General features: G+C 41.5%; 1 protein-coding gene across 1 annotated transcript in view; it reads right to left on the bottom strand.

Moving 5' to 3' along the window:
• Positions 1-14,256, bottom strand: part of LOC126282164 (bumetanide-sensitive sodium-(potassium)-chloride cotransporter-like) — a 562,271-nt gene that overhangs the window by 112,004 nt on the left and 436,011 nt on the right. Inside the window, exons 6-8 of the mRNA XM_049981684.1 lie at positions 11,806-11,920; positions 11,490-11,629; positions 4,105-4,335 (exon numbers count right to left, since the gene is read on the bottom strand). Of these exons, the coding sequence (XP_049837641.1) occupies positions 4,105-4,335; positions 11,490-11,629; positions 11,806-11,920 (486 nt within the window). The remainder of the gene's footprint in view (positions 1-4,104; positions 4,336-11,489; positions 11,630-11,805; positions 11,921-14,256) is intronic.

The following is a 14,256-nucleotide window of genomic DNA, read 5'->3' as shown; positions in this document are numbered from 1 at the left end:
TATGCAAGTGAAGGGATTACTAGCGTCAGATTTTCCACATCGGAAGCAGTTTTCTCACTAGTTTGTTCACCAGGCAACCACGATTCCGGGATTTGTGTCATCCATGCTATTCACAGATGAGGCCATCTTTACGTGGAGTGGTATCTTCAACTTTCATAACAGTCATCTGTAGGATAGTTTGCAGAACCCTCATGGTACGGTGCAGCGAAAGATTAGCATTGATGCAACCGAAATGTGTCGGCTAGGATAAATGGCCACAGTATTTTGTGACCAGTCTTTCTTCCAAGTCACCTAATAGGCCGCAAATATACTCCTGGAAATGGAAAAAAGAACACATTGACACCGGTGAGTCACGCCAACCATACTTGCTCCGGACACTGCGAGAGGGCTGTACAAGCAATGATCACACGCACGGCACAGCGGACACACCAGGAACCGCGGTGTTGGCCGTCGAATGGCGCTAGCTGCGCAGCATTTGTGCACCGCCGCCGTCAGTGTCAACCAGTTTGCCGTGGCATACGGAGCTCCATCGCAGTCTTTAACACTGGTAGCATGCCGCGACAGCGTGGACGTGAACCGTATGTGCAGTTGACGGACTTTGAGCGAGGGCGTATAATGGGCATGCGCGAGGCCGGGTGAACGTACCGCCGAATTGCTCAACACGTGGGGCGTGAGGTCTTCACAGTACATCGATGTTGTCGCCAGTGGTCGGCGGAAGGTGCACGTGCCCGTCGACCTGGGACCGGACCGCAGCGACGCAAGAATGCACGCCAAGACCGTAGGATCCTACGCAGTGCCGTAGGGGACCGCACCGCCACTTCCCAGCAAATTAGGGACACTGTTGCTCCTGGGGTATCTCCATGAAGCTGGGCTACGGTCCCGCACACCGTTAGGCCGTCTTCCGCTCACGCCCCAACATCGTGCAGCCCGCCTCCAGTGGTGTCGCGACAGGCGTGAATGGAGGGACGAATGGAGACGTGTCGTCTTCAGCGATGAGAGTCTTTTCTGCCTTGGTGCCAATGTTGGTCGTATGCGTGTTTGGCGCCGTGCAGGTGAGCGCCACAATCAGGACTGCATACGACCGAGGCACACAGGGCCAACACCCGGCATCATGGTGTGGGGAGCGATCTCCTACACTGGCCGTACACCTCTGGTGATCGTCGAGGGGACACTGAATATTGCACGGTACATCCAAACCGTCATCGAACCCATCGTTCTACCATTCCTAGACCGGCAAGGGAACTTGCTGTTCCAACAGGACAATGCACGTCCGCATGTATCCCGTGCCACCCAACGTGCTTTAGAAGGTGTAAGTCAACTACCCTGGCCAGCAAGATCTCCGGATCTGTCCCCCATTGAGCATGTTTGGGACTGGATGAAGCGTCGTCTCACGCGGTCTGCACGTCCAGCACGAACGCTGGTCCAACTGAGGCGCCAGGTGGAAATGGCATGGCAAGCCGTTCCACAGGACTACATCCAGAATCTCTACGATCGTCTCCATGGGAGAATAGCAGCCTGCATTGCTGCGAAAGGTGGATATACACTGTACTAGTGCCGACATTGTGCATGCTCTGTTGCCTGTGTCTATGTGCCTGTGGTTCTGTCAGTGTGATCATGTGATGTATCTGACCCCAGGAATGTGTCAATAAAGTTTCCCCTTCCTGGGACAATGAATTCACGGTGTTCTTATTTCAATTTCCAGGAGTGTATATGCGTTTCTCGCGGGTGACTCTGCCTCCCTTGCTGGAAGAAATTTGATAGCCCAAAGAAGCAACATGTGTGGCTGTTTCTTGTGCAGGATGAGCCGGGCCTTTGTCGTCGAGGAAAAACATTGCCATGGGCAGCTCACCATGACGGTTCTCGTGACAGACTCCCGTAACCACGTCAGTAGATTATTGTCCTGTTACAGATTGCCCCCTACGAGCACAATCTGCCATGATCACACAATGCCAGTCCCAAAAACAGTCAGCGTTGCCTTTCCCGAGGGTGATTAGGTCTTATCCCTAGATGAATCCATATGTTTGCACTACTAGCTTTTCTCCTTTGTCTTGTGGTCATAATGACACACCTAGCTCTCGTCTATGATGACTAGGTGGCTTAGGAATCCTTCTACATTTGCCTTTGACAGTTGCACATTTCCGCTGCTGCCTCGGTTTGACGGGATTCTTGAAAGGTGAATCCAGCGAGAATCGACCTTTGTCATGTGCAAGATGTCATGGCATATGCTGAATACTCATTCGCAACTGAATTTTACTTTTTCTACTGGATTGTGACACGTCAGTCTTCCAGGGCCTCAACTTCTCTTGCGGTAGTCGCCTCTTCACAGAGATATGGTCTGCCACTTCGGTTTTCATCACCAAGACTGCACTGGCCACAATGGAAGCGTCAGCGCCACCTAACCAGTGTCATATGATGGTTTACTAAGCCGTAAACTTCCCCAACTCGGCATGCATTGTTGCAACGTTCTTCAAATACAGAAATGAATTACTGCAAGATATTTCACTTTACCAATTGGCTGCGCCACTTTGTTTTAGATCCTCTAGCGGCTCGCTATGAAACTGCGGCTCGGGGATATCGGTGTTTGCCAGATGGTTATAATTCAAATGCAGCTCCTTAAAGAGGTCCAGTTAAACACCTAGCGAGGCAGGGGCCATCAGAGTTCAAAATATACCATGCTAAAAAAAGTATAATTCAAATAAAAAACATTTAATCTTCTGTCTTAAAGTAGTTCTTATTACATTTCAAACAATATCCATTGTAGAAAATGTGTACACAAGATGCTAAGAGATTATGAAGGTGGCAAATAGATTACGAAAGACCTGATTGAAACAGGAATATTTGTGGCAATGTTACATCATAAAAATGTTGTTTATCCGATGTTTAATTCGAAAAGCACAACTCAATGTCTCTCGCTGAGGGGAAAATAGTTACAGCGCCTTAATAACGCAGAAAATTCCAGCGCGAAAACAATAACTATTGAAAATTGTCGAGCACAAAGCTCCGTCTTATCTTATTAGAACAGATGCACCAAAACAGCTGCTTATAATAACAAATCTTCATTTACGACAGACTGTTCCGGTATTTATCGCCATTGTAAAGTACGTCTAGACCGATGTGACCTCCATATTACGTCGTTAGTGAACTGTCTTATAACAGTAACTTTTTTTATATAAGATGGTACTTGACGTAATATACTGAAAATAAAACGTTAAAAAATCGGTGTGACCGTAGTTTGACAGTTTCACTCTTACGACACTGTATGTTTGCAAATTTCTTTGTAAACATATAGCGCGTAGAAGTGGAACTGTCAAACTACTGTCAAACTGTAATTCACGTCTTGTTTTCATTATATTACGTTATATTCCATCTTATTAAAACAGTGACAGTTATAAGACAGTTCACCAGCGACGTAATAAGGAAGTCACATCAGTCTAGACGTACTTCACAATGGCGGTAAATGCCGAGAGAGTCCGTCACAAATAAAGATTTGTTATTATAAGCAGCTATTTTGGTACATGTATTCTAATAATAATGTCGTTATCAGGCATATACAATGTACACGTAAAGTCCGGGAACACTTTCAATTATTTATTGCACAGGATCTAAACACTGTACAGATGTCATATATATTGCATTTTGAGGAGAAACTCTGAAAGTTTATACATTCGATGTGCGAACAATGAGTAGCCTGGTAGACGTCAATACTGTAATCGAATTCTTGCCATACACGTCCCAGCACGGCATCGCTGACTGTGGCAGCCGCTTCCCGTATTCTCTCCCGGAGCTCTGTTACATTACGTGATAGAGATGGTACCTACACCAGATCTTTAATGTGTCCACACAGAAAAAAGTCACACGGAGTGAGATCTGGTAATCAGGGAGGCTATTTCATGAAAGCGCTGACTATCGGCAAATTACCAAACTACGCTGTGGCGGTATACATGAAAAAACATTCCAAGGTTTCTCTTCAAAATGACTTATGTATGATATCTGTACAATGTTTGGTTCTTGTGCAATAAATAATTGAAAGTGTTCCCTGTCTTATATACACCTTGTATAATGCTGCTGGCCCTGAAGAAGAAAAATTCCTACCACCCATCTCACCTGATTATCGTTCTGAAGTCCGAATTTGCACGTTGAGTTGGCGCAGTAATTGATGAGTGACAATGGATCTACACTGCTTGCGTTGTCAAATACGTTCATGGGGTACATGGTTTCGTTGCCAGTAGCATCTCTCAGTACGCAGGCGCCCACCATGAAGGCGTAGCCAACGTACGACAGGAATGTGACGACGATCGCCAACAGAGTCCCCAGTGGTATAGAGCTGCTTGGGTCCTGAAATGAGATTAAAAAGAAACAAACAGGAAGAATGAGGTGTTCCATAACACCCATTGGGTTCTAATGAACTTTATGTGCATTTGGATATACAACCAACAATTAAATGTTGATGATCTACCTATGAATAATTTTCAAACATGACAAGAATCGCTGTTGCTCAGAACTGTAGGCACACATTATGCCTTGTGTACATCATTTGTAACGTCGTGGTATCCGTTCTTGAGTTGAAATGACAGTGTCATTAATTTGCATTAGCGAATAGTCACAGTCAAGATTCAGTTAGTCTTGGAGCTTTCTCAAAGTTCTTCATGAATGATAGTCTAATGCATAATCACTGTTCAGCGTACATAAATAATCATTTGAACTTATAAACGCGCACAATTTCGGTCCTGACGGTGCACTGATTTGCACATAGCTGTCGATTATTTTGAATAGCACTGCAGAGGTGTTCAAAAACATGAAACTACCAGTTAAAATAAGTTTATTGCAGTAAATTTAAGGCAGAATTTATTCTAAACTTATGTCCTGCTAGCATTAAGAACTATTTTTGTCAAGAACTGATACTGGGATGTCATGTTATCTAACACAAGGCCAACTGACCATCTTGTACCGAGAGACAATTTAAAACTGGATGATTGTTAAACTTCTTAATAATTTTTTCATGTACAAAGGATTACCTATTAAGCTGCTACCGTCTTTGAAAAGTGTGGGGGATACACTGAAACTTAAAGCAAATTACGTGTTAAATAGTACTTGTTTCCACTCAGTTTATTTTATGAGAAGTATTTTGACATATTATGTAACAGCACTGCAAACCTTAAATATATTCAAAAGAATGATTCATTGTGGAGTTACAATTAAGCTACTTCATATACACAACGTTTATTGAAAAATCTGAAGACATAACTTTCGATCAATGAGGGTGATGTACGTTCACATACTGAACGTTATGACTGACAGAGGAGTCAACAGTTATACTTTCTTATACTTAAATAGTCCTCCATATCCCTCTATTATGCATAAAGATACCGTTCGTTTAGTCTGTCAGTGCAGGCCTAACACTTTTACTCTGCCGGCCGCGGTGGTCTCGCGGTTCTAGGCGCTGAGTCCGGAGCCGCGCGACTGCTACGGTCGCAGGTTCGAATCCTGCCTCGGGCATGGATGTGTGTGATGTTCTTAGGTTAGTTAGGTTTAAGTAGTTCTAAGTTCTAGGGGACTGATGACCACAGATGTTAAGTCCCATAGTGCTCAGAGCCATTTGAACCGTTTGAACCTCTTACTCTCTCGAGTTATTGACGTACATTTGGAGAACAGGGGCGGCAAATTACGTGTCAATCACTATCAATATAAAAATTGTACAGGTAGCAATTTTTATGTTTCTTTGTAAATGTGCACTAGCCGTTTGAACACTAACTTTTTCACCTGTTTCTGAGTTTTGCAATATTTCAGACTATGTTATGACTGTGTGCCTAGATATAACAGCGTAACAATACTTCATTTTGAAAGGTTTAGTTAACGAATTCTTTCGTCATTACTTGATATAACAATTTCATATTTAACAATGAAACATCCACGTTTGTTCTTTTAACTGAGAAATATGAAACTTGTCACATTTTTAACGCATTTATATTTATGTGATGATACTGTGTGTTCTGTTATCTAACTACTATATTTATCCACACACTGTATAATAATGATTCCCATTTTGTTTTTACTCTTCCTTGTTAAGTTGGCTTGAGAACAGTACCCTAAGCGAAACTAATTATCAATAAACATCTTATTCTTCAAGCAGTTTCCAGGGTTAATAATCTCTTTGGTCTTATAATTGCTTTAAATTAGTATTTGCTTTATTTGTTTCATAGGTCGAAATTTATTTCCTAGGTAAACCTGTCCTATAATGTTTAGAAATAATCCATTACGCATTTTCGCGTCATACCACATGCCTCAACATGTTGTCCTGTGTAGAATTTATTTATGGAAATAACGTCTATTTTACGACTATTTCTCTTATAGCATGCACGCAATGTAACTTGGCTCATAAATGTGTACGTGATGCGGTAGAGTAGGGATCAACGCCAGTGGTGTGGGCTCCACTCCGAACAACCACCCTGCGGTAGGGGAAACTTATGCGCAAATGTTAACATGTAAGCTACAGCTAGGTAGTCTGCAAACGACTACAGTAACAGGTTAGGTTATGTCAGTACGTACAGTAATAGGACAAATCAGGACGTGACAAAAATGTATGGCCAAACTTCCAGGAAACATTCCTTACACACAGAGGAATAAAATGTGTTCTGTGATGATGACCCTGGAAACACTTTATTTCCATGTTAGAGTTCATTTTCTACTTGTCTTCATAATGAGATTAATCATCGGAAATACACAGAAACAATGTACCAGCATTACATGAAACGTTTTCTTACATGAAATAATCAAAATACTCTTTGATTACGTTTGGTTGGAGTGTACAGTAAGGTAATTTTTAAGTTCAGTGACAGTGTTTGTTTTCACATCTAAACGAGGGTAATGTTGACATGCGACTCACTTCATTGGTTGTGTTGACATACGACGATTTCATTGCTCTACTAGGATGAAGCATGTGGAATTAACAGTTTAGTTCTTCTCGCGAATTTAGTTTCCGGTACAGTCCAATGGAAGTGTAGACAAATGAGGAGTTGGCATATACCCTTCCGCTATACGGAGTAGCAGATGGAAATTGCCATGGCTCTCAACGTTTGTATAGGAAGAGATCACCAGAAGGATGGTGCTCCGACAGGAGGATGTTCGAAGAAATTGATCGCCCTTTATATATGTTCATAGTCAATAGATCCCCGCTAGAGTACCGCAAAAGAAATAACCATATAAACAAAATATCATAAAGTAAAACAAAATCGGCCACACACAGCTGGGAGGAAATCTCATAACTCAAAAAGATGGGTAAAAACGTAGCATGGCATTTACTGTGATACTGACGATGCAAACTAAAGGACATATGCCACATGAAAATGATTTTTCAGTCCCCCATTATCTGTTCAGCAATATTGACCAAAAATAAAATTTTCTTTTCCTTTTTTCGCATCTTTCCTGAAGCAATGAAGCCGTACGATGAAATTGTAGGTATGTTTTCCCCTATCATTCAATGTTCTCTTTATTGAGGGAGATTAGAAAAGATAGCTATTTCTATAACCATCTCAAGAACAGTTCTGAATGAAATTATTGCTTCTTTGTTTGCCTTTTTCGACAAAAAGTTAATGGCATTGCATATAAACGTATGTGCCTTATTTTCAGGAACTTTCCCTGTAGCTGTGTTGTGTGAAGACGCGTGCCATGCTGTGAAGCAAAAACATAGCAACCTGCAAACTGTGTTAGTGTCTCATTGATAAATCCTGTCATTCAGGTAACCCAACAGCCAGAAATCTCTCTGGTTCAAATCTGATGATCATGATGGCCACGCAGTTAGGAACGACTCGCTAATTATTCCGTTCCCTCCGAATATTTGACAAAGTACCGAGTAACCTCAGGAACAGAGGTGGAGCTCCACCGCGCATCAAGACAGTTGAGCCTAAAGCACCTCTCTCCTCTTGAGTAGGGATCACATGTTGGCGAAGCAGATTACAGTAACGTGTGCGTTCACACTGCATGTTATCGGTCTTTGAGTTCCTCAAGGAAAAATGGACCAATCGCGAACTGTACCGTGAAGTCAAATCATATTGTGGCGCGTTCACAACGCAGGGGAATTTCATGAACGTTCGGGACCATTCGCAAATGTGACAATTGTGTGCTGACTGCTCCTGCGAGCGTAAAGTGTGCTTCGTCACTCCACAAAATGCACCAAGGCCACAGGTTGTCAGCTTCAGTCCCAGCAAGGTAAAGAGCAAAATCTGCTCAAATATCTGTGTCACGTGCCAAAAATTGGTGAGCAATGTGAAGTTTATACGGATGCCATTTCATAGTTGTTTACGGTACTTTGCTGACAGAAGACCATGGAATATTGAGCTGTCGTAACACAGCTCGTCCACTACATGAAGCTCGCGCGCTGCATCCAACGTTCTCAGCCATGGCAACAACAATTTCTTCAACAATTTGTGGCACGATTAGCCGTCGGCCTCTCCCAGAGTAATTCCCAAATCGCCAGTTAATTCGAACTTCCGAATCATATTCACCCACACCGGTGCGGAAAGAGGACCTCTCCGTATTCCTTTAATGCGTCGACACTCGCGATGAGCAGTAGCGCTGTTGCTGACGTTGAGATAAAAATAGCATTACGAGCAACGATCCCGCTCGTATTGCCCAGATCGATGTTGACTGTCTGCGACTGTAACACTTGTGTTTCTTGTTGTTATTTGTGCTTGTATTTCAACTATACATCGCCGTACCAGTACCGACGCCGAACGGCAAGTCTACATCCAGATCTGCATATCCCGCAAACCACCGTACAGTGCGTGGTGGAGGGTACCCTGTGCTGCTGCTGCTTATTTCCTCTCCTGTTCCACTCGCAAACACGATTGCCTGAAAGCCTCTGTATGATCCCTAATTTTTCTCATGTTATCTTCACGGTCCTTATGCGACATGTACGTTAGTGCAGCAGCATCGTTCTAAAGTCGACATCAAATATCGTGTCTCTAAATCTGGGCAAATTTGTGGAAAGTACATTGTCTTCACTCCACGGATTCTCATTTCAGTTCATAATGCATTCCAGTAATACTTGCATGATGATCCAACCAGCCAGTAACAAATCTGACAGCTGAATTGCTTCGATATTTTCCTTTAATCTAGCCTGTTACGGACTCCAAACACTCGAATAGTACTCAAGAATGGGTCGGACCAGCGTTTTATACGCCGTCTCCTGTATGCATTATACACTTTCCCAAAATTCGCCCTATAGAACGAAGACAAGGATTCGCCTTCGTTACTACCAACCTGACCTACTCATTCCATTTGATATCGCTTTGCTACGTCAAGTCTAGATATTTAATCGAAATGAATGTTCAGGGTGCTCCCTAGTAATGCTGTATTCGAGAAACTCATCCTCATTAACTGACCTTTTTCTACATATAGAGCGAGCTGCCATTCATTGCAACAGCTAGAAACTTTGTCCAAGACAATTTGTGTAATTCCACAGTCCCCGCCGCAACATCATCAACAGATATCCGTAGACTGCTGCTCAGTCTGTCCGTTGGTCATTTGAGAATGTAGAGAACAGCAGTGGTGCTACCACCCTTCCCTGGGACACTCCTGACGATACCCTTATCTCTGATGAACACCCGCCGTCGACACGATGTCACTAAACGATGTCACTAAATGGCTCTGAGCACTATGGGACTTTGTGGCCATCAGTCCCCTAGAACTTAGAACTACTTAAACCTAACTAACCTAAGGACATCACACACATCCATGCCCGAGGCAGGATTCCAACCTGCGACCGGAGTGGTCACGCGGTTCCAGACTGAAGCGCCTAGAACCGCACGGACACACCGGCCGGCGATCATTAACACTACTAACAACGCAAATCCCACAGTGCACAGTTTGAGCACCATTCCTATGAAGTTGGGTAACCATACGGTAAATATTTTCCGTCCACACTGACTCAAGTAGGAAAATTTAGTTAGAAACACCCTATATGCCAAAATAGTCTTAACGTTAATATTTGTGTAAGAAGGATAGATGATCGCTCTTTTTCAAATCTCACACATCCGCTGCATTGTACTGAATATATTCCTCAATGTATCTTTCTATACTGCATTTAGAATATTACTTATTTGAATTTTTCTTGCTTCTGCCTGTGTCAACAAATAGCTTAATCTAAAAGTGAATGATCATATAAAGCTAGTAAATAAAGAAACATGTTGTTGTTGTTGTCTTCAGTCCTGAGACTGGTTTGATGCAGCTCCCCATGCTACTCTATCCTGTGCAAGCTTCTTCATCTCCGAGTACTTACTGCAACCTACATCCTTCTGAGTCTGCTTAGTGTATTCATCTCTTGGTCTCCCTCTACGATTTTTACCCTCCACGCTGCCCTCCAAAGCTAAATTTGTGATCCCTTGATGCCTCAGAACATGTCCTACCAACCGGTCCCTTCTTCTTGTCAAGCTGTGCCACAAACTCCTCTTCTCCCCAATTCTATTCAATACCTCCTCATGAGTTATGTGATCTACCCATATAATCTTCAGCATTCTTCTGTAGCACCACATTTCGAAAGCTTCTATTCTCTTCTTGTCCAAACTATTTATCGTCCATGTTTCACTTCCATACATGGCTACACTCCATACAAATACTTTCAGAAATGACTTCCTGACACTTAAATCTATACTCGATGTTAACAAATTTCTCTTCTTCAGGAACGCTTTCTTTGCCATTCCAGTCTACATTTGATATCCTCTCTACTTCGACCATCATCAGTTATTTTGCTTCCCAAATAGCAAAACTCCTTTACTACTTTAAGTGTCTCATTTCCTAATCTAATTCCCTCAGCATCACCCGACTTAATTCGACTACATTCCATTATCCTCGTTTTGCTTTTGTGGATGTTCATCTTATATCCTCTTTCAAGACAGTATCAATGCCATTCAACTGCTGTTCCAAGTCCTTTGCTGCCTCTGACAGAATTACGATGTCATCGGCGAACCTCAAAGTTTTTATTTCTTCTCCATGGATTTTACTACCTACTCCAAATTTTTCTTTTGTTTCCTTTACTGCTTGCTCAATATACTGATTTAATAACAATGGGGAGAGGCTACAACCCTGTCTCACTCCCTTCCCAACCACTGCTTCCCTTTCATGTCCCTCGACTCTTATAATATGCAACATCAGTATTTAGCATCCCTTATGGAAGTTTATATGCTCTTAATCACTTGTCATACTTACGTTAAATATGATACCAAACATGTATTATTTGTATTGAAATAACTAGTCACATTACAGCCGTGCTCAGGTAGCATATTAAATAAACTTGAAGAAAATATCACACACACAATGAAAAAAAGTGCTTAAATAGTATTCGACATATTTGTATATGAGTATCGTTCCTCTAAGAATTACCTGAAGCATACTTTCTTTTCCGATATTTTCGGATAAAAGTTGAAGATCTCTAGAAAGTAAGGACAGTTCGAGGACGCTATTCTACTCTAAGCACCATTTTTACACATACTCACTTTGAGGTCCCCCGACAGATTGGCTCCAGCCACAATTCCAGTGACGGCCGGGAAGAAGACAGAGAAGACGGAGAAGAAGTTGTGATGGACTCCCTCGTAGTAACGGTAGTCGTTCCACAAGTTTTCTTTGAAAGTCTCCACTGAAACACACAACAGCCGACTCGTCGCGTGGAATACTGCATTGTCAGACCTGCTAATCACATCTTTTACGCCAATAAATGCCACTAAAATAAATTTTGAATGTAATCTGAAGACTAAATACATCAGATATTAGAATATTGTAAGAATGAACTGATACGTTTACTCAACCACTTACTATTGTAGCCCACAAATCCTCTAGACCTTTCCTCGGCGCTCTTTGGTCCGATTATACTTCCTGCTATAAAGTCTATTTGCGCAGCAATCAGAACAAATAGAAGTATCATCTGCGTCTGAAAACAAAGATTTCATTAGAATCTCAGTTGCTGAAGATTGTGAAACATAGCAAGATCCAGTCATCAGACTGCTTGATATATTCCGTAATTAACACAAACAAAACTAAAATACTTTATTTTCTTTCATCCAAACTGATGTTACTAAATTTCAACCTGACACTTTCTTAGGCACTTGTATGTACCCAGTTAAAAAATACACATAGAATGAAACTACTAATGACAAAAATGTTCAAGGAGATAGAAATAGAAACTCCAGGATACAAGCGTCAGAGAATTGTCCAACAGAAAGATATTCTCCACGGTGTCCGCGACAAGAGTACGTAATTCGTTACTCGTCGAAAATGTGATAACGAAATAAGCAAAAGTTTGTAATCGGAAACCTCTGAAGTATTTTATTGGAAATAATTAAATATCAACTATGAATAATCAAATGATCTTCTGTAAAATATGGTGTGCAACCAAAAACATTTTTACAAACGGATTCCATTCGTAACTGTACGTGGTGTATAGATACGTAATGAAAGATTTTTGAAGATAATGAAAACTACTAGCCATGCTGGAAGAAAAACATCGTATAATGGCAAATGATATGCTTTCGTACTTAAAGAGTCAATTCAGCCTCTGCTTTGAATACACTTGAACGATACCGTAGCGTGGATTTTCTTTCACTGTGTCTCTCAGCAACTACCCATCTGACGGTAACTTTAACATTCCTGAGCTTTTGTACCGTCGGCAGTGCTTTGTAATAAAGTTAAGGGAACAAGTTACAGTTAGTATCTTAACAATGTTGTTTTATAACAACAAACTATGGAAAAATTACAGGAAATTCTCCTTGTCTGCAATACTCAGAACGAGTAAATTGAAGCTGATAGGAGTGGAATACTTCACATTCTGTGCTACCGTAGGACTCAGAGGCCCAAACCTTTGAATTAAGCCACTGCTTCCCAGGAAGGACCATAAAATCAGCTTAACGTCTCAAGTTGTTTTTAGAATGAGGCAGAAAAATCCGATAAGTCTACTTTAAATGATTAAGAGAGTGCACAATGGGTACAAAATCAGGATCTTATACTGAACTTTAAGCTGTTCCACATGATCATTAAATCGCAACGAAAGCTGATAAGCGATAATTTCGTGAGACCGTTAAGCCCATACTGATTGACGGTGCCGAGTTACCAGAGCAAAAAAAAAAAAAAAAAGAAAAATATTACAAAGTTAATTCTCTTTATTTCTTTTAGACACAACGGTAGAATACATTTTTATTCGTGACTTGTTTCGCCCATACTTTGGCAATGTGTGTTGTGGACAGCACGTATGCTGCCTAAAACCTATGGCTCCTGAAGTTGACGAATGTGTGCCCGTATCAACCAGGGCTAAAAATGTATTCTAGGATTGTGTATAGACGAAATAAACAGAAATGTTAATACGTGTCAGACACTTTTCTCCATAGACAGAATGTCACCTTTTAAAAGATTTTGGCGTAATCTTGGATAAATATCCAGGATGGAAAGGACAGTCTATCACCTGTCACTGACCCACCTCAAATGAAGTAAAATCTAGTCCAATTATTTATCCCGCCGTTTCCCTGCTATTGTTGTGTAATTCAACACGACACAAATAACGAAAACTTTTGACGAGTCAAGAGTTAACCATGAATTCTTGCGTACGATATGTGTATGTAGCACTGAGTTCTTTCATCACTATAATCCTTCCTGAGATCAGTTAAGGTGGATGCGACCAGATAAGCGATGTGATTTTCACACTTTATGCTTTTATCCATTGGTTTCTTAGTCACTGGTATCCTTCTCGTGGCATACAAATTACATCTCATAACTGTAACAAAAATATCTTAGACGTCCAGTAGTCGGCTGTAACTAAACCAGACAGTAAATTTTCTCTATCTTCTCCTCAGTTTCAGCCAATCGACTTTGTAACAAACAGTCCAGCAACCTGCGTCTGATCCAAAGTCACGCAGCCTTCAAGAGGAGATGAGAGCATTACCTATTATCACGCAGCTTCCCTCTAGGCATATCCCAGTCGTATTACTTCCGTACAAAGTGAATCCGCATTTTGAACACAAAATTCTATCCGCGCTTTCCTGATCTCTGTTTTCTCCAGATTTAATTCCTTGTGCACTGGTGTCAAGCGTTTCTGTTAACATTTCATTAGTTCCATTTGACTGGAACGTTATGGTAGAAGATAACTGTGTTTCATAATAAGACTTATATTACTGTATTACTTATATATGTTACTATTATTACAATTATCATTATTATGTACACCTTATGTGCTATAGAAGTTGCAATGTTAAATGTAAGGCTTTTGATTTAGGACAA

The sequence above is a fragment of the Schistocerca gregaria genome, chromosome 7 (assembly GCF_023897955.1).
Source record: "Schistocerca gregaria isolate iqSchGreg1 chromosome 7, iqSchGreg1.2, whole genome shotgun sequence".
Classification (NCBI taxonomy): domain Eukaryota; kingdom Metazoa; phylum Arthropoda; class Insecta; order Orthoptera; family Acrididae; genus Schistocerca; species Schistocerca gregaria.
The sequence above is the reverse complement of the archived record's forward strand: the minus strand, read 5'-3'. Positions and strand labels throughout refer to the sequence as shown.